At 40.0% G+C, this 13,221-nt stretch overlaps 1 protein-coding gene and 1 long non-coding RNA gene across 4 annotated transcripts in view; both read right to left on the bottom strand.

Annotated features, from left to right (window-relative positions):
- The window catches only part of LOC6031074 (protein ECT2), a 92,312-nt gene that overhangs the window by 26,844 nt on the left and 52,247 nt on the right, over positions 1-13,221 (bottom strand). For all 3 annotated transcript variants that reach the window (XM_038261998.1, XM_038261999.1, XM_038262000.1), the window contains exon 2: positions 1,679-1,904. In XM_038261998.1, the coding sequence (XP_038117926.1) occupies positions 1,679-1,904 (226 nt within the window). The remainder of the gene's footprint in view (positions 1-1,678; positions 1,905-13,221) is intronic.
- On the bottom strand, positions 11,965-12,312 carry LOC119769463. The gene is made up of 2 exons (XR_005278369.1): positions 12,115-12,312; positions 11,965-12,053 (listed from the first exon to the last, which is right to left on the bottom strand). It is a non-coding gene; the product is annotated as an uncharacterized LOC119769463 (long non-coding RNA).

The following is a 13,221-nucleotide window of genomic DNA, read 5'->3' as shown; positions in this document are numbered from 1 at the left end:
AAATTGATAAAAATAAAAATTGATAAAAATAAAAATTGATAAAAATAAAAATTGATAAAAATAAAAATTGATAAAAATAAAAATTGATAAAAATAAAAATTGATAAAAATAAAAATTGATAAAAATAAAAATTGATAAAAATAAAAATTGATAAAAATAAAAATTGATAAAAATAAAAATTGATAAAAAAATTTATACAAACAAAATGTTGCGATTCGACTGAAATGAAATTTGGACGAGTACTTTGGATAATTGAGAAATGACTGTATTTGAAGCTTACACCTTTGATAGGGAAGCGCACGTTTAACCCTGAAAGTTCAATAGAAAATTGATTAAAAAATCGAATCGAAAAGTACACCAATCATACTATTACAGTATAACTGAACGAAATTATAAGCGTAAGAAGCCTTAAATTTGTTTCCAGCTCGGTTGAATCCACGTCGTACACAGGTGAAAAATGATGGTAGTATTTTATCTGAGAATAGTTACAGATGAGTAAAAAAAAAAATGAAATTATAGTAGAATTTTACTGTTTTACTAATTATTTTTGGGCAAAAATAGGTTATATTCAACCATCATATTTTCAACCTGTCAAAAATTCCTTTTTTTGTGTACTTTAGAATTACTTGCAGTGATTTTATCATCCCGATTTCCCGTACAATTTCTCTCCCCATAGAAGTCAGTGTCGAATGTTCCACAGCGCCACCCACTTCAATTAGCTGGGGAAAACTCACATCACACCGCGATTAGTGCCATCACTCGATGAGCGCCGGCAGCTCTTCTATTAAAACTCGATGAATGCGACTGACTGAGCTTGAAGGTAATATGCAAATGCTTCGGAAATAAACTGCAACAACACGTTTCTGATGGTCGATGTAAAGAGGGCTCTCTGGCAGGATCCATCGATTGGGTGACCAACCGACCATCATCAGCAGCAATCGTGTGATTTACAGTGATACGTCGGTTTTGAGACAGTTTGAATGGAATTTACTTGTTTAATTTTGATTATTTGGAAGCTAATTAGAAAATTTGTAATATAAAACCAACCTTTTACAAAAGTGTTAAAACACTCTAGGGAGATTGTTCATGTAACATTGCACGTTTACAAAACTTGTAAATGCGAACACAGAATGCAATTTCTATGACAATTGCGAACCATACCGAAGTTAGTTTCACACAAAAGCCCGGCAGCAGAGCTGCTAACATTTAGAGGCAATATTTAAATGGACATGGCGGCGGCGACGGCACTCATACTGAATTTGAAGTGCTTTTGAACCACACATCCGATTGGGAAGTGGAAGTGGGAGATTGGAAGTGTGCCAGGACACTGCTTTTAGCGAATAATTGCTCTATAGTTAGCGGAAGTGCGCACTGATATGTTATAAATGGGGATTGCACGTTGCGCGATAGCAACGTGACCACCACCGACCAGTGTTACAAACTCATAACTTTTTAATGTTCAGTTTCAATTTTCAACTTACTAGATAGAACTAAGCGTATATTAATTTCAGTTCGTGGGCACTTATTTGGTGGTGGTGCATATGCTGTTGGGTAGACACGTTACGAATGAAAATGAGTTGCAGCTCATCCGACTAATTTTCCATTGCATTGCGCGGATATTCGGTTAATGTACTCGACATTTTTTTTTCTCTCCTCTTGCTCATCGTATCAAACTCACCTGTGTTTCGAGCGGTAAATTGTATCATACACGGGACCGTCGAAGTCGTTCAGGACGAAGTAGGTGACGTGGCTGGTGTCGGACACGAACTCGCCGCCCGTTTCCGACGTGACCACCGGCAGCTTGAAGGACTGGGCCGCGGCCAGGGTGACCGTGTCGTGGGCAACCGCGCCCACCAGGCAGATGCGCACGTTTTCGGGCGTGGGCGGAGGCGAAATGGACATCGCTGTAAACGAGAAACACAAGAGATAAGTTCCGGATTAGTAGAGTAAATGCTATTAATTATGAAAACCGTGGCAGTTCCGTCGAATAATGAGCCGTGATAATGCAGGATGTACGCGATAATCCACGCTAAATCGGATGTGTATGAACACCACCCACACCCCCCGCCACCCCAAACAGCAAGAAACACTTAATAAGTTTAAAGTTTTAAAGAGCGTCATTAGTCAATGAACATGACCCCGTGAGACCATGAACCATCCCTGCGGGGGGGGGGTTATCATCCATCATCATAAACACTATTGAAGGCGCCGGCAGTGATCTACTTAAGACCGACACGCCACAAATGAGATCGCACAAAATCTCGTCAGATGAACGCAAGGATAAAACTTGCTCCATAACGGTGGCGCGTCCTCATGGTTCAGGTTTCTTTTTAACCGCCATTGGGATCGCAGCGCACAGAGAGCTTCCGGGATGATTTATGATGTAAATCATATTTACATCGCGTAGGAGTGGGGCTGTTACACCCACCAACAATATTCGAAACTCACGCGAGAAGAGTCAATGTCGAAAGGGTGCTCTTTTCTAAAACAGCGGTGGAGAGCTTTCTACTTTGTGCGTTCATTAATTATCATCATCGTGCGCGGTGTAAATACTCATTGTTCACTCTACAGTTCATTGCTACGACGGAGGTGGCACGAGCGACTTGTGGTCGTCGAGGGTCGAGAGGTGCTAAAGCTAATAATGTAATTTGCTGTCAAAAGTTTTCAGCACAAAGACAATTTGGAATAGCGTTAAACAATGTTGTTGAAATGCCCTTTTGTTTGTTTATTATATTTTTTAGATCATGGATAATTAGACAAACTGTTTAAAAAAAAAACGCAGCTTAAGAACAGATTATATTTTTCATTTTTATACAAGTTTCTTCGTAACTTTTAGCTCTAGCATTTTTGGTTCAATAGATAATTATGTTTCACATTTTAGGGAAACCGGAGTGACAGAAACAAAGTCCAATAGAAAATATTATATATTTTTCGTGTCTCTTAGGGTAAACTATACATCTGTTTTATTTATTTTTTTCAGCTGAATCTGAATCAGCATTAAGATTTTCTCCAATCGGTAACAGTTTTGAGCTATTTACGATATTGAGTAATGTTGAAAGCTCGTTACTTTACAGCAAATGACTGATTTTTTTTCAAAAGTGTCGTATTCATGTTATAAAAAAAGTTACAACTGACGGGAATCATACCCCCCTAGTAACATTTTTAAACTTACAGGTTTTATCATGGTTCTGAAAACCCTGATACGGCCTTAATAGGCTTTTATGGCCTACTTAAAACCTAAAATGTTACTTGGGCCAGCACTCACAGAGGCTTAACCCGCTCGGCTATCATCGCTGAAGAGTGTAACGGATAAACGCCTATACTGCCCCTGATCGCATAAATGTCCCATATGCATTTTCATCGTTTTTGAGTTATTGGTGCATTTTTGTTCGAAATCGTGTGCTCTTTCGAAAGAGCCTATAACATCCAGTACTTTGTTCTATAAATCAGGAGGACATCCAGTTTTTTCGCGAAAATTTAACACGTAGCCTTATGTGTGGGACAAACTTCAAATGCGTTTTTCTCAGCTTGCTGTTTTTGCATATGGGACATTTATGCGAAAATGGGCAGTATATGAGTATGACATTTTTCTACATATTTGTAATGTTACATTGAATTGAATTGACGGTTCACGAGATTTTCAATTTTCCAGGAATCGAGAGTTGATTTTTGTCGTTTCCCGGGAATTCCCGGGATCCGGGAGTGAAAGTTCTTTAACAAAAATATTGACCAGCTGACCAAAAATTTAAAAATTACAACACTTCCATAGATTTAATGTAGTTTTATATTGAAATATCAATTACTTTGTGTAGTATTTGGAAAAAAAAAACCAAACTATTGGCACTACGCCCCCCGGGGCATGGCCTTCCTCTAACGTGAGATTTCTGCTCCAGCGCCTCTGACGAGACAGGAGAAACCGGGACCGACGTTTTACTTCACCATCCGATAGAAGCTCAGTGGATAAGGCGGGAATCGAACCCGCGTCTCATAGCATCATCGGGATCGGCAGCCGAAGCCGCTACCCCTGCGCCACGAGACGATTTGGAATACTTGTTGAAAAAGCTTCCCAAAGCTACTAGTACAACACAGTAAAAAAATCATGGTAATATTACATCTGGGAAGGGGTACATCTTTTATGTCAGAAAAAATGTGTAATTTTTCCTCCGATGTGCTAATGTGCTTGAATTTGATATTGAAAGTGAACCATACAAAAGAAATGTTTTAGTCTGTGTTTCAATATCCGAAGTCTCTAAAATCCTTTGGAAAATCAAACTTCGGATAATCGAAGCTTCAGGTAATCGGGTCTGGACCGTCCGTGTTAAATATTCAAAACTAACATTTAAACTACACATAATTCAACAAGCATATTGCCGTCCATTCAACCAACTATTGTGCAATGAATGCACCCCACCATTGTGTAAATAACACCTTATCTGTAACTGAATCAAAATGGCCACCGGCTGGCCACCAGTACTGTCCTAGTTGATTGTTCCAACCCAACCACATCGAAAACCACTTTACGTCAGTCATTCTGCACGTCGTCTACCCGCAGTTCATCACATTATTCCGGAGGCCGTTAATTAGCTGACCAAACGACTTCAATCGGCGATCTGATAGCATTGTCTATGCAGTGCCACCGACGCGCCGCACACCGCAACGCCAACGGCGACGAATCGACGCATATTAAGAGCTATTACGGTCGTCGTCGTCGTCGTCATCAGCTGGGATGACACTGTGTGTGCGCACTTGATGGGATCATCTCCACGTCTTGGGCTTCGGAAAGCCACTCGACTCGGGTTGCATTACAAAGCGACCCGACCCCCCAAAAGGTGAACCTGTAACCGCTACTAAACACCAAAACCACGATTACACAATCATCACTGGCCTCGGTTGATGAAGTGTGTTTGGTGGGCCACGATGACACGGTGAGATTGAATTGTCCACTCTGATGGCAGGTTTAGAAAGGCCGCCCACTCCGGGTTTGTCGGTGCTTCGGTGCGCGAGTTGGGTATTAATTGGACAACGCTTAATTACTACAAAGCGATGAATTTCAGATGAGCCAATTCTGGGATTTAATCAACTGTCAATTAATCGTTCTAGCTAAATTACAGAGAGCTAATTGTGGTGCCTCCCGATTGCTAGCTAATCCGAGCACACTCAGCTTGACGCCACGGTCTCTTGTGGCGGATTCAGGAGGAAATCCTTTCAAATCGATTACACAACAATGTTGGCAGCGTTTAAATTTCCATATGAAATCACAAACGTGAATTGCTTTGATGTTGCTGATAGCCGAGATTAGCGGACTTCAACGCCATCAACTTCACCACTTGACTAACATTTTGACAGCCCAAGCTGCCAGTGATTGACCTGAATCTTTGCTATTGAATTACGTGTTGAATCCATTACCACCCACAATGATCACGTTATGCAGCTGACTCCACCAAAGACGAGCAAAAACCATCAGATGTCACTCATAATAACCCCCAGGCCAACAAACGGTGGATATTCGCATCGCCTAATAAATCATATCTTAATGGCTCAATTAATTAGGAGTTACCAAAAGCCCTACGCCCCAATTTAGTGAAGAACTCAGGTGAAACAAAAAGTTCGGCATCTGTGACGAGAAGAGCGTAAGCAAAAACAACACAATTATTTCTGAAAACAACATCGCAACAAAGCCTACAAAAATCGTCGATACGTGGCTACCGACGCGGGAGATGAATGTAAACACTTAATTATGCAACATCTCACACCGTGAACTGAATCTTCTTAATCTCTTCTTGACATATAACGGCAAGTTCAAATCAACACCAAGCTAGGGTTCAGAGAATCCAATCGGCAGGTGCGTTGCAAATTTAGTAGCTAATTATGCAAGAAAATATGATTTAAACTTGCGGAAAATATTCCAACCAAACTTTAAGACCACAACTAACCACAAAAAAATATCTCATCTCGCCGGGGCAAAACGGAGAGTCGAAAAACGATGCTGCTACTAGTCTGGCTGTCCGTCCTGTCAGTCTCGGTCGGTGGTGTTTGTTTTGATGTGGAAATCCAATTTGTAAAATTAATGTTCACACGCCTCGTTAAGTGAGCAACGCGTAACACGAAATGAAATTTTTCTCTCCCATTTGTGGGCAGGGAGGCAAGGGGACGCTGGACGTGACAATAAGGATCGTTTTATTGTACATGGATTGTTTCGTCGTGTTCAATTTCGATTGAAAATTGTGGTGTTTTAATTGTTGCTGAATTTCTCATGAATTGAAAGAATTCGAACTTTTCAACAAAGGGCGTATTAAAAAAAAACCCAGTTTTACCTTTGTTACAAAAAAAAGCTTTAGGATTTGTGTAAGAAAAACTGGACTACTAGAATTTTATTTGCAATTTAAATCTATGTCTGATTTAATCCACAGGGTAGCCACTCAAATTCCATTTTCAATTTCCCGACTTTTCCAGAACCTCAAATAAAGGTGTTCGGCAAGGAGGCCGACTCAGAGAAGACCGGGTCCACCGGCGACCAACCTTCCAGCAGCAACGATGCGGGCGAGCGGACCAGAGTTCGGAGGGAGTAAAAACAACTGGGATTTGGTGACTCCTCCCGACGACTTGTCTGGACGGAGGCTGGATGTAAAAGAGGTCGTTTTATTGGTCTTAACTTAACAAGTAACATTTCACAATATTCAAACAACACTCAAACTATCACAGATCGAAAGGTAAATAATAACAAAAACTCCTACGTTGTGTTCTAAATTAACGTTAGATGACGTTTTCCTATATTCATCACACCGCTGTCGGGGGACATTTGTTTACTCTAATTTACACCATGGAACACTAGAGATGTTAGGGTCCCAACAATCCTAACAATGATAGCCATTTTTTTGTGTAAAATGCCAATATTAACCATTAAACTTTTTTTAAAGCAAATTAAAAAAACGTTACTTAATCCACCTTTAGGTGGTTGGTGCCTTCCTCTTATTTATAGTGATTCCAACCCCCCTAAAGTGTCCACATGTTGATGGATCTTCCCTAATAAAAATAAGTGATGAGTAAAAAAACAGACTACCTACAGACTTTTTGTCAAGATTATACAGACACGGCCTTTGAGGAAAATGGCATCCCTCTACACGGCTTTTTCGTGGCGATCAGACCCGACCAGTTGAGGTTATGTGAATTCAGACCATTTTTTAAACTGCTTGTAATTTAAGATAGGTAAGTCAGATCTTGAAAATTCTTACTCAACCTAAAAGGTCTTTTTTTATGCTTTCTAAAAATATATAACATGTGAGGATTTCATGAAAAAACCACCCTTTTTACCATAATTTTAATTTAATATGAAACAGTTTTTTTAACATAACTTTTTAAATACATGATAAAACTGTATGAATTTAAATAGCAACTTAGGGGGCGTTAAGACGGATCGATTAAATCCATTTCGGCCAAAATCGGTTCAGTCAGTGACGAGTTATTCCAGTGACATTGATTCGGTACACATGTCTACATACAGCCAAACACACAGACATTTGCTCAGCTGGTGATTCTGAGTCGATATGTACAAATGAAGGTAGGTCTAGGAGGTCTAATTAAAAAGTTCATTTTCCGAGTGATTTTATAGCCTTTCCTCAGTAAGATGAGGAAGGCAAAACTATTAACAATCAATCAATCGACAATATGCATTAGCTTTACAATAATTTTATTTCCATCAAACTTTTATTTTATTTTTCAAAGATTTTTTTAACGTGATTACCATTGTTGGAATTCGAGCGAGAAGAAGGAAAGCATTTCTCGCTCGCGAACAAGGGAGAGAACTTGTAGTACATACTTTTCTCGTCTCGCTCGCGCTCGCATTTTCGTTCGCGTTCTCGCTCTCGCCGCGAGCGCCTCGTGCTAGCCGTTCGCCCCAAGCTAGCAATTTGTTTATCAGGCTTATGAATACGAACCAGGCGATGGTATAGAGGTGTTACTTCAATCGTTGTGTTGTTTTTTGTTCGTTTCTAAAACGTTCAACTTTTCGCGAACGGGCAATTCTGGCTCTCGAGAAAGCCCGTTCGCGAGCGGAGGAGAGCACGGGCAATCGGTGAGTTTCTCTCGGCAGCTCGAGACTCGCGGCGAGAACTCGAGAGAGAGAAAATTTTCTCGCGAGAGCGCGATAATACCAACACTGGTGATTACAGTTGTTATTTTTTTATAATTTAAACATGCCTAAATATTATGAATTGTGAAAAATTTTTGTCATAATTGTTGAAATAAAGCTCGATATTCAAATCGATCCCGATTTTTTTTTTTCGAATTTTGACGAATTCCCGTTTTTTTCCAAATTCCCAACCCTTTTCTGACTCAGAGTCTCCATACAACCTTTAGATAATCGAACCGCAAAAAATATGTTTCTTTTGTTATTTTTGATTTTATTATTTCTAATGCCAAATTCGAGTTCAGCTACTAAAAATAAGTCTAACTTGAGTGGTTGACTATCTGTTTCATTACCAAATGAATTTTCTCAATAAGCAATCGTCGCGATATTGGGCGCCATCTTGGATTACACTTTCCAATATAACTTGAGATCAGCTTTGGAGTCATGTTAATGCAAAATTGATTTGTTTTGCATAAATATGACTCTAAAAAAAATACTGAAATTTGTATCTCACCCTCCACACCCATTTAATCAAACATTTAAATTAATTTTTCCAAATATGTGAAATAATTGACCTTCAATTTGAAACTGTAACACGTAAGCTACCATAACAAAAGCATGTCAAAAATCCCGGTATCATGCCAAACAGCGTTTTAGCTAAGCCGCTTCCGGAGTTAAAAACGATTAATTTACAGCAATCACCACAATTCCCTGCCGCAAGGGGAGGGTCAATGCACCGGAAGCTATTTTCCCACCATCAACGCCCGAACAGCGATGTAATCCGATTTAGATCGAAATCAAATTAATTGAAAGCACACAAACAACCCCAAAAGGCATAATCGTTGGGTGTTCGATTTTAAATGAAGTATGTACCTTTGTGTGCAACTCCCCAGAGTGGATACTCCAGCTTGGTGTGCAGCGATGTGTATTTGTTGATTTTCCAGCTTTGGTTGCAGCAGGTCAGAATTCCGGGTAAGCTGGCAATTTTATGGCATTTGTGAAAGCTAGACAATAAGATTAAACAACGATCGGACGGAGATTGGGATGAGCTTCCGAACTGTAGCCCATTCTGAATGACTCTCTCCGTTGGATTCCAGCACCGATGAGCATTCGATGAAACACAGATTCTGATGATTGGATTGGGTGCAAAATTGCCTGTCATGCCGATTTATACCTGTTATAGAGCGTATCGATTGCATTTTCCGGAATCCTGGATAATCGGACATGGGATTTCTAGTATTTTATTGTTTCAATTCAGGACATTACTAAGAACAACAGCTTCTAAATGGGTTATTAGAAAACATGTATCCAAAATTTCAAGCAATCAATCCAGCACAATTTCACAACTGCACAACTGCAATCGACAGCCGTGTGGAAATTTGAACTTAACCCAAGTTCATGAAACCAAACACCAGTCAGGGCTCGTGTGAGTCGGCGCGCGCGCTCCAGAACAAGATTTTCCACTATATCAATTGTGTCATCTTGACTGAGTGACTGTTTGTCAATCAACCGGTCCCGGCAGAATCTCGAATCTCACTGCAGAGCCGCTCCCAGTGGATTTGGTCGACCGAAGCCACTGTGCTGCGCATCGATGCGTCTCGATATGATAATTTATAGACACCAGGCAGCGGCAAGCAGCCAATGGGGAACAGGGGATCGCTGCACTTGACTTGAAATATGACTCTCGCCTGGATTTAGGCAATACGACATCGCCACCGGGGCGGTGGTCTCTGTCTCTCTCGAGTTGCGCTGCAGCACAAATGCACCACGACGAGTGACGAACCTAATGCCAGCCTCGCTGAAGGTGAAATCAATCATTCGCGCAAAGAGAGCATCTCACCGCAGAAATGAACAGTCAAAGCATCAGCGTGGGGAAAATCAGAGGTGGTAAAGTCATGATTATTGAAGGTTGTATATTAAAACTGCATGAAATTTGAATTCAAATCATTCTTTGTTAGTAAGTTTTATCTAACTTTTTCTTACTTCTGATTATACTTTGTTTAACATTTTCATTTGCTAAAAAATGAATTTCGATGCAATACACAGCTGAAATGAACTCAAAACTCTGTAATGTACTCAAGAATAACACATTTGATTTGATTATTTACCAATAAAACTGAATTGAAATTGAAAATCATTCTACACAAACCGTAAACAAAGTGTATTCAAATGTTAAAGGGCCATCCATAAACCTCGTGAACACATTTCTAGAAAAAAAAATTAGTTAAACTGGAAACTTATAAATTTTCACTTATTTAAGGCCGATGCACAGTGGGCAAAAACGGATGAAAAAATGGATCTTTTGATGCCGTCAGTTCCTGCCTGTCAAAAGTATCATATTTAATGTAAAAAAATGCGAGGAATCGATTGGTGGTACTCTCATTAGCGGCAAATGGCGAGAAGTGGTCCATTTTACCCCATTTTGCCTTTTTTAAGGTGTTTTTCTCGAATATCTTCAACTGCCGTAGTTTGCCGCACTTCTAAAGTATCTTATTTTATGTAAAAAATCACGAGAAATCGATTGGTGACACTCTCAATAGCGGCAAATGACGGCAAGGGCCCATTTTGCCCCATTTACCTCTTATTTATGTGTTTTTCATTAATATCTTGAATTACTGTAGTTTCCTGCAGTTTTAAAGTATGTTATTTTATGTTGAAAATCGCGAGGAATCGATTTGTGACATTTTCATTGGCGGCAAATGACAGCATGGGCCCATTTTGCCCCAGTTACCCCATTGTTTGTGTTTATCGCCAATATCTTTAATTGCCGTTGTTTTTACACTTTGAAAGTATACTATTTTATGTAAAAAATCACGAAAAATCGATTGGTGGTAAATGACGGCAAGGGCCCATTTTGCCCCATTTAACCCCTTTCTAATGTGTTTTTCGAAAATACCTTGAAATATCATTATTCCTTACAGTTTCAACGTATATTATTTTATGTAGAAAATCACGAGGAATCGATTGGTGATGTTCTCATAAGCGTCAAACGACGGCAAAGGCTCGTTTTGCCCCATTTACCCCATTTTATGTATTTTCTTTAATATCTTGAATTGTCGTGGTTTTGCAAACTTTAAATAAATGTTATTTTATGCAGAATCGATTTAGAACACTCTACATTGCGGCAAATGGCGACAAGGGCCCATTTTACCCCATTTACTCTCTCTTGAGATGTTTTTCGTGAATATCTTGAACGCACTGTGCAATCTACAGTAACATTCTTGTAAACTGTATTGGAAATCACGACATGTTTAATATATTTTAACACATGAAATGGGCAAAATAGGCCCTTGTCGCCATTTGCGGCTAATTAGAGTGTTCTCAATCGATTCCTCGTGCATAAAAAACATTCATTTAAAGTTTGCAAAACCACGGCAATTCAAGATATTAAAGAAAATACATCAAATGGGGTAAATGGGGCAAAACGAGCCTTTGCCGTCGTTTGCCGCTTATGAGAACATCACCAATCGATTCCTCGTGATTTTCTACATAAAATAATATACGTTGAAACTGTAAGAAATAATGTAATTTCAAGATATTTACTAAAAACAAATTAAAAGGGGTTAAATTACAGGAACTGACGGCATCAAAAGATCCATTTTTTCACCCGTTTTTGCCCACTGTGCGATGCCCTGGTCGGGATCAAAAAGGGTGTGGTAAAAAAAAATTAAAATGCATTTCACACTAGTTCGGTTGTTTTGCAATCATTAGGTTACCAAAAAATGTAACAATTGACGAAATAAAAAAATTTTGCGAAAAAAAAAACTAAACATCGACAATTTTCAAAAATTTAAAAAAATATTAATTTACCCAAGCATGCTGAAAATGATAATTAACGCAGTGTTGAGACAGGCGGGAATTTCTCAACCGGGCACCGGTTCCGTCAGCAGGGCAAATAAAACTCCTTCATTTACCACATGCTACAAAACTGTAATTTTATTCACAGATTAATTACAGTTAACAACGTTCACAATAAACAATAAACTTACATTTACGGTGTCTTTTCGCAGCTACTTTCTTAGCTGCGCCCGTGCTCCCGCTTGCTCAGATAGTTTTCAACTTCTGTTCGATTGCCAAGCGACAGCACGGGCACCAGTCAAAACGAAAACAAACACTAATACCAACGTAGTACGAGGGGATTGCTTCGGCCGTATTTGGGACGTGCTCCGTCGCAACACTCCCCCCCGTAAAACTTTGGGTTAGCCGAAGCCGGAGTTTTACGCCTTCGTCATCGTAGCGCGTCCCGAAGATGCTTCGCTGGTTTTGGTGCTACCGACGACGTCTGCAACTTGAAGTGGATGAGCGCGTATTGTTCCAAAGTGATCTTTTGACCTCCGTCTCCCACCCGTGCCCGACCTCTTTAGGCTCGATTTATGGGCCACGGGTGATCACATCGTCTCAACCTCCTTTGGCAACTTTCGCCTCACCGACTCCATTTTGTTGCCGTTTCAGCCGCCATTGCATCAGCTCCCACGAACTCCACATCAACCCGCTCCGAATGAAAGGACGTCTCCGGTTGGGACGCAGTGCCACTTCCGCCGCGCTTTTCTAGCTCCTAGCGGTGGCCACAGGTTCCCGATCTTCGGCGCTCTCTGTCGTAAATTTTTGTAGTGTTGAGACAGGCGGGAATTTCTCAACCGGGCACCGGTTCCGTCAGCAGGGCAAATAAAACTCCTTCATTTACCACATGCTACAAAACTGTAATTTTATTCACAGATTAATTACAGTTAACAACGTTCACAATAAACAATAAACTTACATTTACGGTGTCTTTTCGCAGCTACTTTCTTAGCTGCGCCCGTGCTCCCGCTTGCTCAGATAGTTTTCAACTTCTGTTCGATTGCCAAGCGACAGCACGGGCACCAGTCAAAACGAAAACAAACACTAATACCAACGTAGTACGAGGGGATTGCTTCGGCCGTATTTGGGACGTGCTCCGTCGCAACACGCAGGGTAATGCATTTTTAATTCATTTCAGCTGATTACACATAAATTTGTATTAAAATTTGAAGTTTTTTGAAAAAAAAAAGTTTGTCCCCTGATTTCTCGAAATGCGTTTGGGTTGACAAAAACTTTATAATAAAGTTTTTGTCCCA

Source organism: Culex quinquefasciatus, chromosome 3 (assembly GCF_015732765.1).
Source record: "Culex quinquefasciatus strain JHB chromosome 3, VPISU_Cqui_1.0_pri_paternal, whole genome shotgun sequence".
NCBI classification, from domain to species: Eukaryota; Metazoa; Arthropoda; class Insecta; order Diptera; family Culicidae; genus Culex; species Culex quinquefasciatus.
The sequence above is the reverse complement of the archived record's forward strand: the minus strand, read 5'-3'. Positions and strand labels throughout refer to the sequence as shown.